Source organism: Eurosta solidaginis, chromosome 1 (assembly GCF_040869045.1).
Source record: "Eurosta solidaginis isolate ZX-2024a chromosome 1, ASM4086904v1, whole genome shotgun sequence".
Lineage (NCBI taxonomy): Eukaryota > Metazoa > Arthropoda > Insecta > Diptera > Tephritidae > Eurosta > Eurosta solidaginis.
This window is the reverse complement of record NC_090319.1, coordinates 258,326,482-258,341,882: the sequence shown is the minus strand read 5'-3', so window position 1 is coordinate 258,341,882 and position 15,401 is coordinate 258,326,482. Positions and strand designations below refer to the sequence as shown.

General features: G+C 39.2%; 1 protein-coding gene across 5 annotated transcripts in view; it reads right to left on the bottom strand.

The window, feature by feature from the left end:
• Orp8 (Oxysterol-binding protein-related protein 8) overlaps window positions 1-15,401 on the bottom strand; it is a 179,645-nt gene that overhangs the window by 29,075 nt on the left and 135,169 nt on the right. For all 5 annotated transcript variants that reach the window (XM_067760496.1, XM_067760497.1, XM_067760495.1 and 2 more), the window contains one exon: window positions 12,893-13,126. In XM_067760496.1, the coding sequence (XP_067616597.1) occupies window positions 12,893-13,126 (234 nt within the window). The remainder of the gene's footprint in view (window positions 1-12,892; window positions 13,127-15,401) is intronic.

Genomic DNA, 15,401 nt, shown 5'->3' with positions numbered 1-15,401 from the left:
ATTGTTTTTCAGCTGTATTATTTCCAAAAAAAATTTTTTGATTGTTATACAAATTAAAAAATACCAAGATTAAGTGAAAAATCAAAACTAAAACGCCTTTACTTGCTGATGTTGAATATTTTTGATGAAAATGCCGTCTGTAATGTCTGCAAGGTTGCATTCCTTTGAGTTTACCGCGTTTATACAATGAAATGTGCGCGTAAATTTATACAAATTGTGTAAATGATTTTTCATACAAAATTTGACAGCTCGTGCGTAAACTAGATAAATTTATACGTTTACACACTTTATAAGGCATTTATACGGTTACATGAGTCCCCCTTTTATGTCTTTTTGCTTTTTCATTGTATTAGCCGATAATATTTGACAAATTTGGATAGGCATACTTTGTTACTAGGGGGACTCATGATAGCATATAAACTTATAAGGTGTAAAATTATATCCATTTACACACGCGGTTATATGAACGCACCTAGTAATACTCTTGATAAACTTGATTGTTTTTCAGCTGTATTATTTCCAAAAAAATTTTTTTGATTGTTATACAAATTAAAAAATACCAAGATTAAGTGAAAAATCAAAACTAAAACGCCTTTACTTGCTGATGTTGGAGATTTTTGATGAAAATGCCGTCTGTAATGTCTGCAAGGTTGCATTCCTTTGAGTTTACCGCGTTTACACAATGAAATGTGCGCGTAAATTTATACAAATTGTGTAAATGATTTTTCATACAAAATTTGACAGCTCGTGCGTAAACTAGATAAATTTATACGTTTACACACTTTATAAGGCATTTATACGGTTACATGAGTCCCCCTACTTTGTTATTTCTGTTGACAATGGTTAGTTGAAAACTAGCAACTGAAGAAGACACCACGCGAGTGTTGAAACATTTGTCTTGTTAAAATAAAAACAAAAAACTTAAACGACTAAAAGGTGTTGTTTCACTTTCTTTACAGTGGCAAACAATATGTAGCGATTAGTATGTAGAATATGGCATCTTTCAGCCCTGAGAAGTCATATGCTTGTGACGCATGCTTTCAACTAATATGGGAATAATGGGTTAGATATTTAATTGTGGCTTTGCCAGAGAACAAGCTCTAAGTAGGGAAACCCAGATTAAGATATATTTTCTTCGGAAAATGCTTCATTGACTGTCGACGATATTTCAAATTCTATATGCTCTAAACTTAATATTAATAATTCTAGTGTAGAAGTTTTCAAATTTAACTGTAAATATGAAAGGGAAATTTCATCTTTTAAAATAACTATGCCACACCTTTATGTTGATAGTGTTCTTGACTGTTCTTTTTGGCTGGAGCATACTGTGGTGCATTTGTACCAGAAAAATGCCAGTATAGTGCCAAAAAAACTCTATGACCTTCACCGCGGTCACAGCAAAAAAGTAGTCACCGACTCACTCTCTATAGTCGTTCACTACCAAAATGTTCGTGGTTTACGATCTAAATTAAATACCTTTTTTCTTAACAGTTTCGCTTTTACAGCGCAGGTTGTTGCTTTCAGCGAGACCGGGTTATAACCTGACAATTTTAACGCTGAGCTTTTTTCAAGTAACTACGTCGTTTACCGGCGTGATCGTATATCTAGGGCAGGCGGTGTTCTTATTGCTGTGGACTCAAGCCTTTCATCCGAGTTGTTGTTGTCGGACAACGCATTTGATATTGAGTTTATAGCAGTAAAGATTTCACTGCGATGTTTTAGCTTATATATTTGTTGCTCATATATTCCGCCCCGGTCGGACATGTATGTTTACAATTGCCATAATTTAGCTATTCGCAACTTGTACTCTCAGTTGCGAGACAAAGATCACTTAGTTGTTCTTGGTGATTTCAATTTGCCCTCGGTAAATTGGATTAGCTTGAGCGACTCAAACGCTTTGACTCCCACCTGTTAGCATGATTTCGTTAAGAATACTTTAGATAAATCACTCGTACAGATCAACAATGTTTTAAATTGTAAAAACAAGATTCTTGACCTGGTATTTGTGGATGAATCAGTGGGTATTGCTCTCAATTGTATTTCTCCTTTATCTTTTCCAGAAGATCCCTTACATCCTACGCTTGAAATAGCAATTGATATTATTCAGCCTCCTAAGGAGCTGTGCTTTACAAAATTAAAATCTCGATCCCGCTCAAGATGTTTTTATAAAACAGACTTTATAAAGCTCAACGAATTGATTGCTACTCATGACTGGTCAGATCTTTATTCGAGTAATGACGTCGACTCAGCGACTTCATTATTTTACGGTATTCTTGATGGCTTCTTCGAAAACTGTGTTCCCCTCGATGTGTTAGTGCTGGAACAAGTAAACCACCTTGGTTCACAAGACAACTTATAAGACTCAATAATAATAAATCTAGGCTTTATAAACGTTTCAAGAGATCAGGATATTCTGCAGATTTTTGTAAATATTCGGTTGCTCGTTGCAACTTTCATTGTCTAAACCAACAATGTAATAAGTTGTACTTAAGCAGTTGTAAACTTCAATTTTTCAACAATCCGAAAATATTTTACAGTTTTGTTAATTCCAAGAGGAAAACATCTGGTTTTCCAGCTACCTTTTCTTTTGGTTGCAAGAATGCTAGTTCTGATAATGATATTGCGGAATTATTTGCAGAATTCTTCAAGTCGACCTACTCATCTAAACTTTTTCAACCCGGTCAACACTCCTACAACTTGGAAAGTTTTAATTGCATTCCTAATCCAGTAATTGATAAGAATACTGTTCTTCAGAGCCTTCTCGGTTGGAAACCGATTTTTTCTCCGGGTCCAGATGGTGTTCCTAGTTGTGTACTCAAATACTGTGCAGTTAACTTATCTGAGCCGATACATTAATTATTCCAATTATCTATGGCATCTGCCACTTTTCCATTGATTTGGAAGAAATAATTTATTATACCTTTGCACAAAAAAGATAGTAGGTCTAGTATCGAAAACTATAGAGGTATAGCTAAGCTTTCAGCTATTCCCAAAACATTTGAGCGAATAATTACATGTCAACTTCAACACATGTGTAGCTCCATATTATCGCCCTGCCAGCATGGTTTTGTGCTCCGTAGATCAACTACTACCAACTTGCTAGAGTTTACTTCTTTTGTAATGGATGGATTTTTAAACAATAGGTAAACGGATGTGATCTATACCGACTTCAGTAAAGCGTTTGACTCTGTCAATCATGAGCTTTTAGTTTACAAACTTGATTTACTTGGATTTCCGAAGCATTTACTTGTATGGCTCGAAAGCTATCTCGCGAATCAGACTCAACAATTTGTTTAAAAACAGTCTTTCTAGGTTGTTTGATGTAACGTCTGGTGTGCCTCAGGGTAGTCATTTGGGTCCGTTACTTTTTACTTTGTTTATAAATGACTTACCACAAACTCTCATACATTCCCGAACTCTTATGTATGCGGATGATGTTAAACTTTGTTACTCATACTTGCCTTCGGAGTCTTCCCGTGTGGAGTTTCTTCAGGCAGACTTGGACTCATTTCAATGCTGGTGTACTGCAAATTTACTAGTTTTGAATTGCTCGAAGTGCAAACTAATGACATTTCACCGAATGAAGCCAAGTTTGACATCGTATACGTTAAACAGCACGTCTTTGGAGCGTATATCTGTCGTAAGTGATCTAGGCGTTCTTTTTGATCCTAAACTGACTTTTAATACGCATATTTCATCAATGGTAAGCAAAGCAACGGGTATACTCGGTTTTGTGAAGCGATGGGCTATGGAGTTTAATGATCCGTATCTGACTAAGACCCTCTACACATCGTTGGTACGACCAATCTTAGAGTATTGTTCGTGTGTCTGGTGCCCAGGGTATCAAAACTTTATAAAGCGTATTGAGTCAGTACAGATGCAATTCATTTTATTTGCACTACGTGGTCTTAACTGGGATTCTAGTGTGCATTTGCCACCATATAGAAATAGGCTTCTCCTTATAAATCAGCCAACTTTAGAAAATCGAAGAACTTTACTCGGGGTAATGTTCATTCACATTCTCATTATGGGCGAGATCGACTCATCTGATCTTGCTAGTCGACTAAATTTTGCTGTTCCCGGTAGAACGTCTAGGCACTTTGTGCCTTTTTATTTACCACTTTACCGGCAAAATTTTGCCAAAAATAATCCACGGCGAACACCACACTACAACAACTTGTATAACTGCATCAGTTTTGAATGTTCATTTTCCGCGTTGCATAATTCAATACTGTCACGTCTGGCCTGATATTTTGTACTTTCTTTCATATGTATGGTTGAATTTAATTATTTTTAATTGTAACATTAATTTTATGTTTTACATATTTTAGTAGTCGACCGCATGTGTCTGTGTCGACTTTAATCCAAATAAATAAATAAATAAATAAAAAAAATATTATGGGGCATCATGTGCTTCATTTGCAGATACTTTTCATAGTAGTAACGTTCAGGAAAAGGTGCTTTAAATAATCAAACCGTTCTATCGCCAAGCAGAGTATTAAAGCTGTGCGCTTTCTACAGTAGCAACTCTAGGCCAAACACCTTCATTCCTTCGTAAGTTTTAAACATACATACGTTAACCCTAGTGAGATAACGTACGTCTGTGAGACGTCGTTTTAATTTTGCTCTCAGTCTCCCACAATTGTAAAGAGAGAACATTCTCATTCCTAGTTTTCTCAGCTACCATTACCAGCTTGTCAGTGGGGGGTGCGTTTCAGTAGTAACTTTTTTGTTTGCTGAAATATATACGATTGTTTTTTAAAAATATGTCTAAGAGACGTATCGTTTTCTTTTACGTGACTACAAATTTTATATGTAATTTTTGCCTAAAATGGTAATTTTAGCTAATATTTTTTTAAGTATAGTTTAAGTTTAAAACAGTTAATTCATTCAATTGAAGTATAAAAAAATCTATTTTATTTACATTTTTTTTTGCTATAAACTGAGGTCCTTCGAAAAAGACTGATTTTTTTAAGGGCAAGTCCAAGACATGTCGAACTTAATTTTCAATATATTAAAAAAACAATATTTTTCTTTAAAGAACATTTAAAACAAATGAATATATATGAAATAAACGATTTAAAAAAAAAAAAAAAAATTTTTGTTTTTTTTATATCTTTAGGGTCCTTAAACTTGAACACGTCTCTCAGACGTACGTTATCTTTCTAGGGTTAAGGAAGTTTAGGGTTTTATAAAATTACGAAGGTCTGACAGACTATAATATATGTATCTCTCAGGAATCCAACAACTCTCTATTATTTTATTTTCTAAAATCCGTCTCATGGAGAGAAAACGTGTCAGAAAGTCAAAAAATACCATGCAACAAAAAAGCTCTATTTTTTTTTTATTTTTGGAACGCGAATGTCAAGGTTTATGTAACTTGTTACTGGACACTACTTGAAATTGGGGGCATGAACATGACGAATATCATTCAGAAATAACTGCTTTCTGTAGCGCTGGGTAAGACCATGGTGCGTTGCGTTATTGCGCTGATACCAAATATTGCTTTAGTTAAGACAACGATGCAATATAACTCACTGGAAGATATATAGTTAAACTTTCAACGGCAGATACTTTGATTTGGCTTATCTTAAACTAAACTATGCAATAGCAGATGGCCGCCGTGGTATTATGGCCTAAATAACAGAAGATTCCCGACGCAAGTGACGGGACAACCATTAACACAATACTTAAGAATCACCAAAATGTAAAATTATGTAAAAATAATTATGTATTTACCCTTTCATTAAACAATAATTACATTTTCTCTATATGAACTTTAATGTAATAGAAACCTGAATAGGAACCATGGAATTTTAGTTTCTACTATGGCTAGCATATTACATTCACCCAAAAATGCATTTACTGCAAACTAATGTAAATGAGTTATTTAGTATCAAATTTGCTCAAACCCTTAATGTTGGTCGCAAACTGCGGAGCGCTTAATGGACGTGATGTTGCACCCGATCGTGATATTGTTTCGTTGGGCTCTCTTCCAGAATCTCCAGACGATGATGAATCATTCAGCATCGGACCTAATGATGCCGATTTCATGAATTGATTTTGCCGACGTGCTTTCAGTTTCAAATATTGATGTGTCTCCAATCTTGACGTAAAATCAACACTTGAGACATCACTAAGGTCACCCATAGAACTCATGCCATCGAATGATTCACGTTTGCGCAAATACCCTACTTTACGAAATTTACGTAAGTTTTTTCCTGCTGAATTGGCAACAATACGTTCGAAATTAGTCATTGTTGAGTAGAGTTGCTGAAATAGTGGCGTTTGTGACCGAGATGTTAAACTGGTGTCTGAACTACCATGCGATTTGCTCAACTCAGGCACCAATAAATGTTGAGAGTAACGTTTTAGAGTCTCACCACACGGCAAAAAGCGCTCAATATTAATGGCTTGGAAAAGATTTTTTTTCGAAAATCCATCGAATATTTGTGTATGCATACATAAATAATATATAAATTAGTCTCAAAACGGAATGTGCAACAGGAGTGAAATTTTTGATGTTGAGAAATTTGTAAGATAGCCTAACACTATTATTCTGAATAAGTGCAAATGGAATCAAACTTACTCAAACATGAAAAGTACTCCTTAAATTCTGCATCGGTGTACAAAGACTTAATTCTACAAATTTTTACAAAGAGTTCGAATACCACTGAATGTCAGTAATGGGACAGCTAACATCAGAAAATACTTCAGAAAATTTCTTTAAACGGAGTGGGCCCTCGTCAGTGTTCGCCATGTCATGAAAAGATTCAACAAAACTGTATGTGCTTTAGTAGATGCCGTTTGAAGTGGGCGACGAAAGTTGGCTACTAATACCGGGGTGTCAGACATCAAGGGAAAGTTTTCCAAAATAGGATCCCAAAAGATCCCTTTACGTTTACACCCTAAGTAAGGATACAATTTCCGCACTTGTAGAAGTACTAACTCCTTTATTAGTAGCCATGCAGAAAGGTTAGAAGTGCCTTATCGTCGTTGCTGCAGGAGTTGTAAAGAGGATGAAGAGGAGGAAAAAGAAGTTCACCTTATATGCAACTGCCCCTTTCTGCATAATCAGTGCCAGGTTGTGGAATATGGCCTCATGGACTTGGTAGCCTTTATCAGGTTCTCAAAATGGTTTGAAGAGGAACGGTAATAAAGCATTTTCGTGGTATCACAACGGGTCCCTTGCCACTGATCTAGGTGTGCCTTCTGGCAGCTAACCTAACCAATATCACAAGTATTATAAAAAGAAAATCTTTGAAAAATTAGACGCGATAAATTAAACAACAATGTACACAAACAAAATTGGTGGATCTAGTAATGTGGAACAGATATTCCCATGCACCTTTCTCTCTTCTCGTGCTGGCAGTACTTGGGGAAAAGACAAGAAAGGCTCAATACCGCTTACAACGCAATTGGCCAGCCGATTGCATACTACGCGTCCCCTATATGGTCGCCAAGCCTAAAAACTACACACTGGAAGAAGCTACAGGCCTGGCAAAATACAGCTCTCAGAACCGCCACGGGCGGTCTTCTTATGTCCCCAGAACTTACTTACTTTACTTAATTGGCGCTTAACCGTCTAAACACCAGAACACCATCTACATAATGAGGCGAGAATACTCCCCATCAGGGAGAGAAATGAGATGCTAAGCAAACAGTTCCTGTTGAACATCCAGAAACCTGGGCATCCCAACGGACATCTGATTGATGAGCCAACACCGGCCAGGGGTTTAAGGAGCCATCTCCGTAAGCAATATGAGGAAATACGGCACCTGAGAACTCAGCCGTATGAAGCAAAAAAACACAAGCAGGTTCTTGGTGAACTTCACAAACAGGCGTCGGACCTTTATGCCGGGAATTTCCCGGTGAATCCAGTACTCGGGGAACAGTACCCAAAACTTGCGGAAGAGGAACGCATACTCCCCAGGGAAACGCGAGTCACTCTGGCTCAACTTCGTTCTGTATACTGTAACAGGCTAAAATCTTACCTATCCAGAATCAACCCCGACATATAAAATATATGCCCTGCTTGCAATGTGTCCCCACATTACACCAACCATCTATTTAATTGTAATGTGGAACCAACGCCTCTAACAACCCTCACATTATGGTCCACCCCTGTTGAAACAGCAAGTTTCCTTGGACTACCGTTAGAGGATATTGATGATTTGTTATCGGTCGCACCAATTGGATGGGGCGAAGCACTGCTGCAACAACAACAACATGCATCTTTCTGCGCTAAGTCCGAATCAATTGCCAGAATTGGTCCTAACCGGTCGCGGTTCGGCCGGAATGCATGAGAATAAATGTGTCGCATTACTACATAGATCAGGCAACTATGTAATTTGTGTAACTTATCGCTGTTAATTTTTTCGAGGATCTGCTTCCAGAAAATTGTGTTATTCAGTATTATTGTTATAAATGAAAATGGAAGGGATGTTTGAAAAGATTTTAATCATGGTGCAAAGTCACAAACAAATTTTTTTTTTTTTTTCAAAATATCTCGCTTTCTTTTTTCTCTTTCTTCTTTCTTTTTTTGTCGACTACGACTTCTACATGTTTCTACATTAAATCGGGTTATACTGAAGTGATATCATCAATAAAAACCCAGAAGAAGTAAACAAGGGATGCCACAGGGTGGTGTCCTATCTCCACTTTTGTTAACCATACCGAATTCTTCCTTCCCCGCCAGAAGAAGTTTCCGTTGTATCCTACGCCGATGACTGCACGATGGCAATAGGTCCCGGCCCATTCATCGACGAGCTATGCTTAAAAATCAACGACTATCTCCCTAGTCTTTCCAGTTTTTTCACCTCGCGAAATCTGACATCGTCACCCGCCAAATCCCTCCTCTGCTAGTTTTGGGTATTATCCTATAAGTACTGGATTCACCGGGCAATTCCTGGCATAGAGATCCGACGCCTGTTTGTGGATTTCACTGAGGACCTGCTTGTGTTTTTAGCTTCATACGGCTGTGTCCTCAGTTGCCGTATTTCTTCATAATGCTTGCGAATATGACCCCTTGAGTCCCTTGGCGGCCTAGCCTCATCAATGAGATGTCTGTTGAGATGTCCAGGTTTCTGGGTATCCAACAGAAACTGTTTGGTTAGGATTTCAATTCTCTCCCTAATGGGGAGTATTCTCGCCTCATTATGTAGGTGGTGTTCTGGTGACATAAGAAGACAGCCCGTAGCGGTTCTGAATGCGGTATTTTGGCAGGCCTGTAACTTCTTCCAGTGGTAATTCGCGTTACCCAAAGCAATGCCAGCAAGAGATTTGAGGATTTTATTACGGCTCTGGATTTTCGGTACAATTGCGGCTGCATGCTCTCCAAAATGTAGATCCTGACCGAACGTCGCACCCAAGATTTTAGGGTGTAAGACAGTCGGTAGCGTAGTGCCATCTACGTGGATGTTCAATATGGTCGACATTTGGAGCGTCCGTGTTGTAAATAAGGTCGCCGATGATTTAGTCGGTGACAATCTCAGGTTTCAGCAGGCGAAGAAACTTGAAAGATCAGGGAGATATCTGTTTATTTTGCTGAAAAGCTCATCGATCTGTGGACCTGGGCCTGTGTCCATTATTGTGCAGTCATCGGCGTAGGAAACGATAGTGACTACTTCGGGTGGTGAAGGTAGCTTTGATATGTAGAAGTTAAACAAAAGTGGGGATAGGACACAACCCTGTGGCACCCCTTGTTTAATTCTTCTTGGTTTGGATGTTATATTCCTGAATTGCTTGCCGTCCAGACAGATAATTTGCGGTTCACCTTTTAAGACTTGGGGGAAGGGTCTTGCAATAAGGTGCCATGGTTGACCGTATCAAAAGCTTTTGACAGGTCTAACGCAACGAGTAATGTCCTATGGTGGGGGTTTTGATTTAATCCGCAATTTATCTGAGTACTAATGGCATTTATCGCGATGGTTGTACTGTGTAATTTTCTGAAACCATGTTGATGGTTGGCTAGTTGCAAATTTGCATTAAAGTAGGGAAGCAGAATGGCTTCAAGTGTCTTGGCTAATGGCGATAGGAGTGATATCGGACGATAAGAATCTCCTATGTTAGCTGGTTTCCCAGGCTTTAGTAGGGTGACCACCTTGGCCATTTTCCATTTTTCGGGGATGATAAAGGTGGAAAGGGACAAGTTGAAGACATATGCTAGATAATTAAATCCCTCTTTTCATAGGGTTTTAAGCATCGTCTGGGCCACTGCTTTAGATGGTTTAGCATGAACGATGACATCCTCAACCTTTTTGGTGGTGACGGTAATTGGGGACGCGATGTATTTATGTTTATGTGCGCGTCTGTTGGCCCGCCGTCTAACTTTGTCAACCGTATAATGCATTACATATTGTCGGCAGAAAGCGCTCGCGCATTTTTTCGCATCCGACATCACTTTATCACCAATTGCGATTTATTGTGCTTAGACGAATTCGATAGGGACTTTACGGTGGACCAAAGCTTATCTACACCGGCAGAGAGGTTACAACCGCTTAGGTGCTCCTTCCATTTCACCCGCTTGTGTTCATCCACAAGCAATCTGATGCGTTGGTTTATATCCCTTATTTGGGGGTCGCGGGGATCGTTCTGTCTTATAAGGTCACGTTCTCTCGCTAAATGTGCGGCCTCCGCCGGTAAATGAGGCAGGATTTCCGGAATTCTTCCGGCGGGAATAAAACTAGCCGAGGCGGATTCAATGACCTTGCCGCACGTTCTCCTTCGCGAGCATCAGTCGGGATAGCGAGGGCAGCAAAGCGATTGTCTGTAAAGGATTTTTAGTCGTCCCACTTTCCTTTCTTAAAGTTGATAAAATTGCGTTTCTCGGTAATTATGAAGTCGGCGGTTCGCTCGAGCGAAATGAGTATAGGCAGGTGGTCAGATGCCAATGTTACCATCGGCTGCCAGTTGACGCAGTTTACCAAATCTGCGCTCACGATCGAAAGATCCGGCGAACTGTGACATCTTCCTACCATACGAGTGGGCGCGTCTCCATTTATTGTGCAGAACGTCGTTTCCTCTAATCGATCCGCCAACTGCTGTCCGCCTGAAGGTTAGAATGCCAAAGTAGTGATGGGCATTGAAATCGCCAGTGAGTAGTGCTTCTGATATCAAGGCGATATCCACTGGGGCAACAGGTGACAGGAGAGATGTAGATGTTGATGATTTCTAGGTTTATATCGCCTGACCGGGCAGATATGCCGTGATCAAGGACACTGTCCCTGCGGCCGGTGTCAGAATCAAAAAAATTGTATTGCACTGAGTGGTGTATGATAAATGCAAGACCGCCTCCATTTCCGCTCTCGCGATATTTTGTGTGAACGTTATACCCAGAGCAGGTCTGCAGAGCAGATCTTGCTGTGAGTTTGGTCTCTTGAATCGCAGCAATGCGGATGTTATGTCGCTTCATGAAATCGACTATCTCCGTGATCTTCCTAATTAATCCATTACAGTTTAACTGCAGAATTCTGAAGTGCAACGGGGGAGACGTCGTCACTCTAGGGGTAAGTGACGGTTGACTATGCCTTAGTTGGGGGAGGCCAGGACGCAATTGCTGTTGTGGCCCTGGGACTGGACGTCCCTGGGTAAGCATTGGGGTACCCGGCGTAGTTGGGTTTGAGACCTGGCAGCATGACGCAATGAAACCCGTCGGGGGTTGCCGTCGCGGATACCAGAATATCTAGGAAAATAGCACCGTCCAAGACAGGAGCTGCATTGAGCAGATGACACAAACGTATATATTCTGTGCTGGCAAACGGTGAAAAAGGGGGAGAAGAAGACGGGGGCGGGGCTAATGCTTGGCATTGCTACCGACTCTACTACGGAGATTGTAGTTATGAGTGGGGGCGGCCGTATGAGCTGGTGGCGCCATAGGGCGCGAGCAGCAGCTGGTACTTGTTGTGGCTTGCTGAGCAGCAGGGCTGCTGAAAGGTAGTGGAGAGCGCTAAGGTGCATACTACGGGACGCCCTTGGGCGTGAACAGCAAGGAGACACAAAAGATTTATAAAAGTTATGAGGACGTGGAGTTTTGGGGTCTAGCCCAAAACAACCTGTCCGATGCAACCATCCCTTGCACGTGACACACAGACAAGATATTCTTTTCGGGCAAACGCAGCAAAATCACTTCTCAGGACCGTGGACAGGTGAAGGACCCGGATTGGGTTCGATACCTTCCCGGAGCAGGAGAGTATGACGCAGGCCCTCTGCAAGTATCTGCTGGGAGGATGACAATTTGTGGGAGGGACGCAACAAATTAAATGGGGTTACACTGAAATGACAGCTCCTGGTCGGGAAAAATCCCGACTCGCTCCAGTACATAGAACCAGCTGCCTTGGGAAGCGGAACTAAGGAAGTCATCTCCGTCAGCACTATGAAGAAATTCCGCACTTAAAAATTCAGCCGTATGAAGCATGAAGAGGCCCTCAGAAGAATCAACAAAAAGGCGTCGGACTACAATGCCAGGGATTGCCCGGTGAACGCCGTTCTTAAAGACAGAAAACTGAACTCGCGCTTTAGGAAAGAAAGCTCCCGAGGGGGACGCGTGTCACTCTAGCTCAACTTTAAACTCGATACTGTTATAGGTCACTCTCTTGTAACGTGTTCCCCATTACACAAACTATTTTTTCAACGGCGTTACTGCTTTTTTGGGAAATTTACAGCCGCACATATGGAGTCTTTGGATGTGGCTTTTGAGTCAACAACATTTTGGTAGGGATTTTTCGTTGCATCGAAGTAAAATATTAAAAAAGTCCCTAATTGGAGGTCGTTCGTTTGTAGAGTCGAATTCAAAACGGCGTTTTGTCAACCATCACTTAAAATAAACTGTTGCACATTCGGTTTAAATGTAAAGTACGTACGTACATAAATATCTTTTAGTTTAAAAACTTACCGTGATCATTAAAATGCTTTTCATAATCCGCCTCTGACCATTGTGTTTCATGCGATATTTGTGCGCTATCGTTCGCACTGGGTCCCTGCACAGCGCCCATGCTGCTATTTGAACGTAACAACAAAGCTGAACAACGCAAGGAGAGCTCCAGTGCATCCATCCAACATTTACCAGCCGCCTGACTGGGTGCACGAAATATCAGATAAGCGGTTGGTAGGGGTTGAACGACTGCGCCTATAATATAATATATTTTTTTAGTATTTGATATGTAATTTTGATTATTAGAAAAATAATATGTTAGCTCAAAGATAGATGTAGTTAAGGCTATTAGCTAAAAACTTATAATTCGAAAATTATGATCGCGGTAGTAGCTTGAATTACTTCCTTACACTTTAAACTTTTATTTATTTATATTTATTTATTTACACACTTTTTTATTCTGGGGTTACACCACTTTTTCTGATATACCCTCCGACAATTTTCATGAAATAACAAGTAAAAGTGTCTAAGTTCGGGTGTAACCGAACATTATATACTCAGCGTGAGCTTCAATTGCACATTTCATTTCAGATAAATTACTTTTCTACATAACACGGGGCACCGCTCGTTTAAAAAAAAGAAATCTCCCCATTTCCTCTTACAATAAAACTTGATAAGTGAAATATCATTGATTCAAAACTATTTTTTGCTAAGTTATAGGTTATTATTCCAGTCTACGCCCCTTTTAAACCTTTTAAACTTGTTTTATATCTAAATTGCCGTGGTCTTTAACCGATCCCGTCCGTTTTTACTAGGAATATTTTCTGCTATAAGGAAAATGTGTGTACCCAATTTTATTACGATATGTAAATTTTTCTTTGAGCTATGGTTCCAGAAACATTGAAAAATGCTTAGACAAAAAAGGGGCGGTGCCACACCCATTTTTTCAAATTTAAGTGTTTTCCAATTTAATGTTATAATTCAATTTAGAAAGTAAAATTCTTCTGATACAAAGATCTTTTTCGCTAAGATATAGCTTATTATTTTCGTCTACGACCCTTTAAAAAATCTTTTATATAAAAAGTGGGCGTGGTCTATAACCGAGCTCGTCCATTTTTTCTAGAAATATTTCTTGCTATAGGGAAAATTTGTGTACCCAATTTTATTAAGATCCGTTAATTTTTCTTCGAGTTATGGCTCCCGAAACATAGAAATTTCTTAGTCATAAAAGGGGCAGTGCCACGCCCATTTTTTAAAAATGAAGTTTTCCTATTTATTGTTATAAATCCACTTGGAAATGAAAAACCATTGTTAAAAAGCTCTTTTTTGCAAAGATATAGCTTATTTTATTTGTCCACGACCCTTTTAAATAAAAAAAAAAATTTAAATTTAAATATCTTTTACATAAAAGTGAGCGTGGTCCTTAACCGATTGCGTTAATTTTTCTTCAAAGTATTTGTTATAGTAAAGGCAATCTCTGTGTCGAATTTTGTTACGATAGGTTCAACGCTTTTTGATTTATGATTAATATTTGTAAAATGTATTTCATCACAAGTGGGCGGTGCCACGCCCATTTTAAATTTTTATCAAAGGTCTCAATATCAGTCCACATGTCAAATTTCAGCATTTTAGGTGTATTATTTACTAAATAATCAGGTTTTTTGTGTTTACCAAAATGTTATATATATAAAAAGTGGGCGTGGTTATCATCCGATTTCGCTCATTTTCAATACCAATCTATTCTGGGTCCAGATAAGCTCGTGTACCAAATTTGGTGAAGATATCTCAATATTTACTCAAGTTATCTTGACAGACGGACGGACGGACGAACATTGCTCAATCAAATTTTTTTCGATACTGATGATTTTAATATATGGAAGTCTATATCTATCTCGATTCCTTTATACCTGTACAACCAACCGTTCTCCAATCAAAGTTAATATACTCTGTGTGCAAAGCACGCTGAGTATAAAAAGAAAACATTAAACAAACTCGAAAAGCACTTAAGTGAACACATCTGAGAATGTTCAAAGGGTCTGATTTTGTAATTCAACATTTGTTAAATCATATAATTTTACCCACACTTTGTAGTTTAAGGTAGGGTAAAGTTCATTTGTCCCTAGCAGTGCCATAATTTGTTTGACGATCAATCGGATACTAAATACTAGAAATCTTCTAGGACTTAGTCGCCCACGAAAATTTAAAATCTAGTATAAAAAAAAAAAATAAATGTAAGGCGCGATAACCTCCGAAGAGATCTAAGGCCGAGCTTCTCTTCCAATTTGCGTCGTGCTCCTCTTGATTTTTCCCTACAAATTGGCCGGACGGGACCTACATGTTTTATGCCGACTCCGAACGGCATCTGCAAGGCAGATGAGTTTTCACTGAGAGCTTTTCATGGCAGAAATACAATCGGAGCGCTTGCCAGACACTGCCGAGGGGCGACCCCGCTTAGAAAAATTTTCTTCTAATTGAAAAATCTTATTTCTAAAATTTTGATGTTGCTTTGCCCGGGAGTTGAACCCAGGGC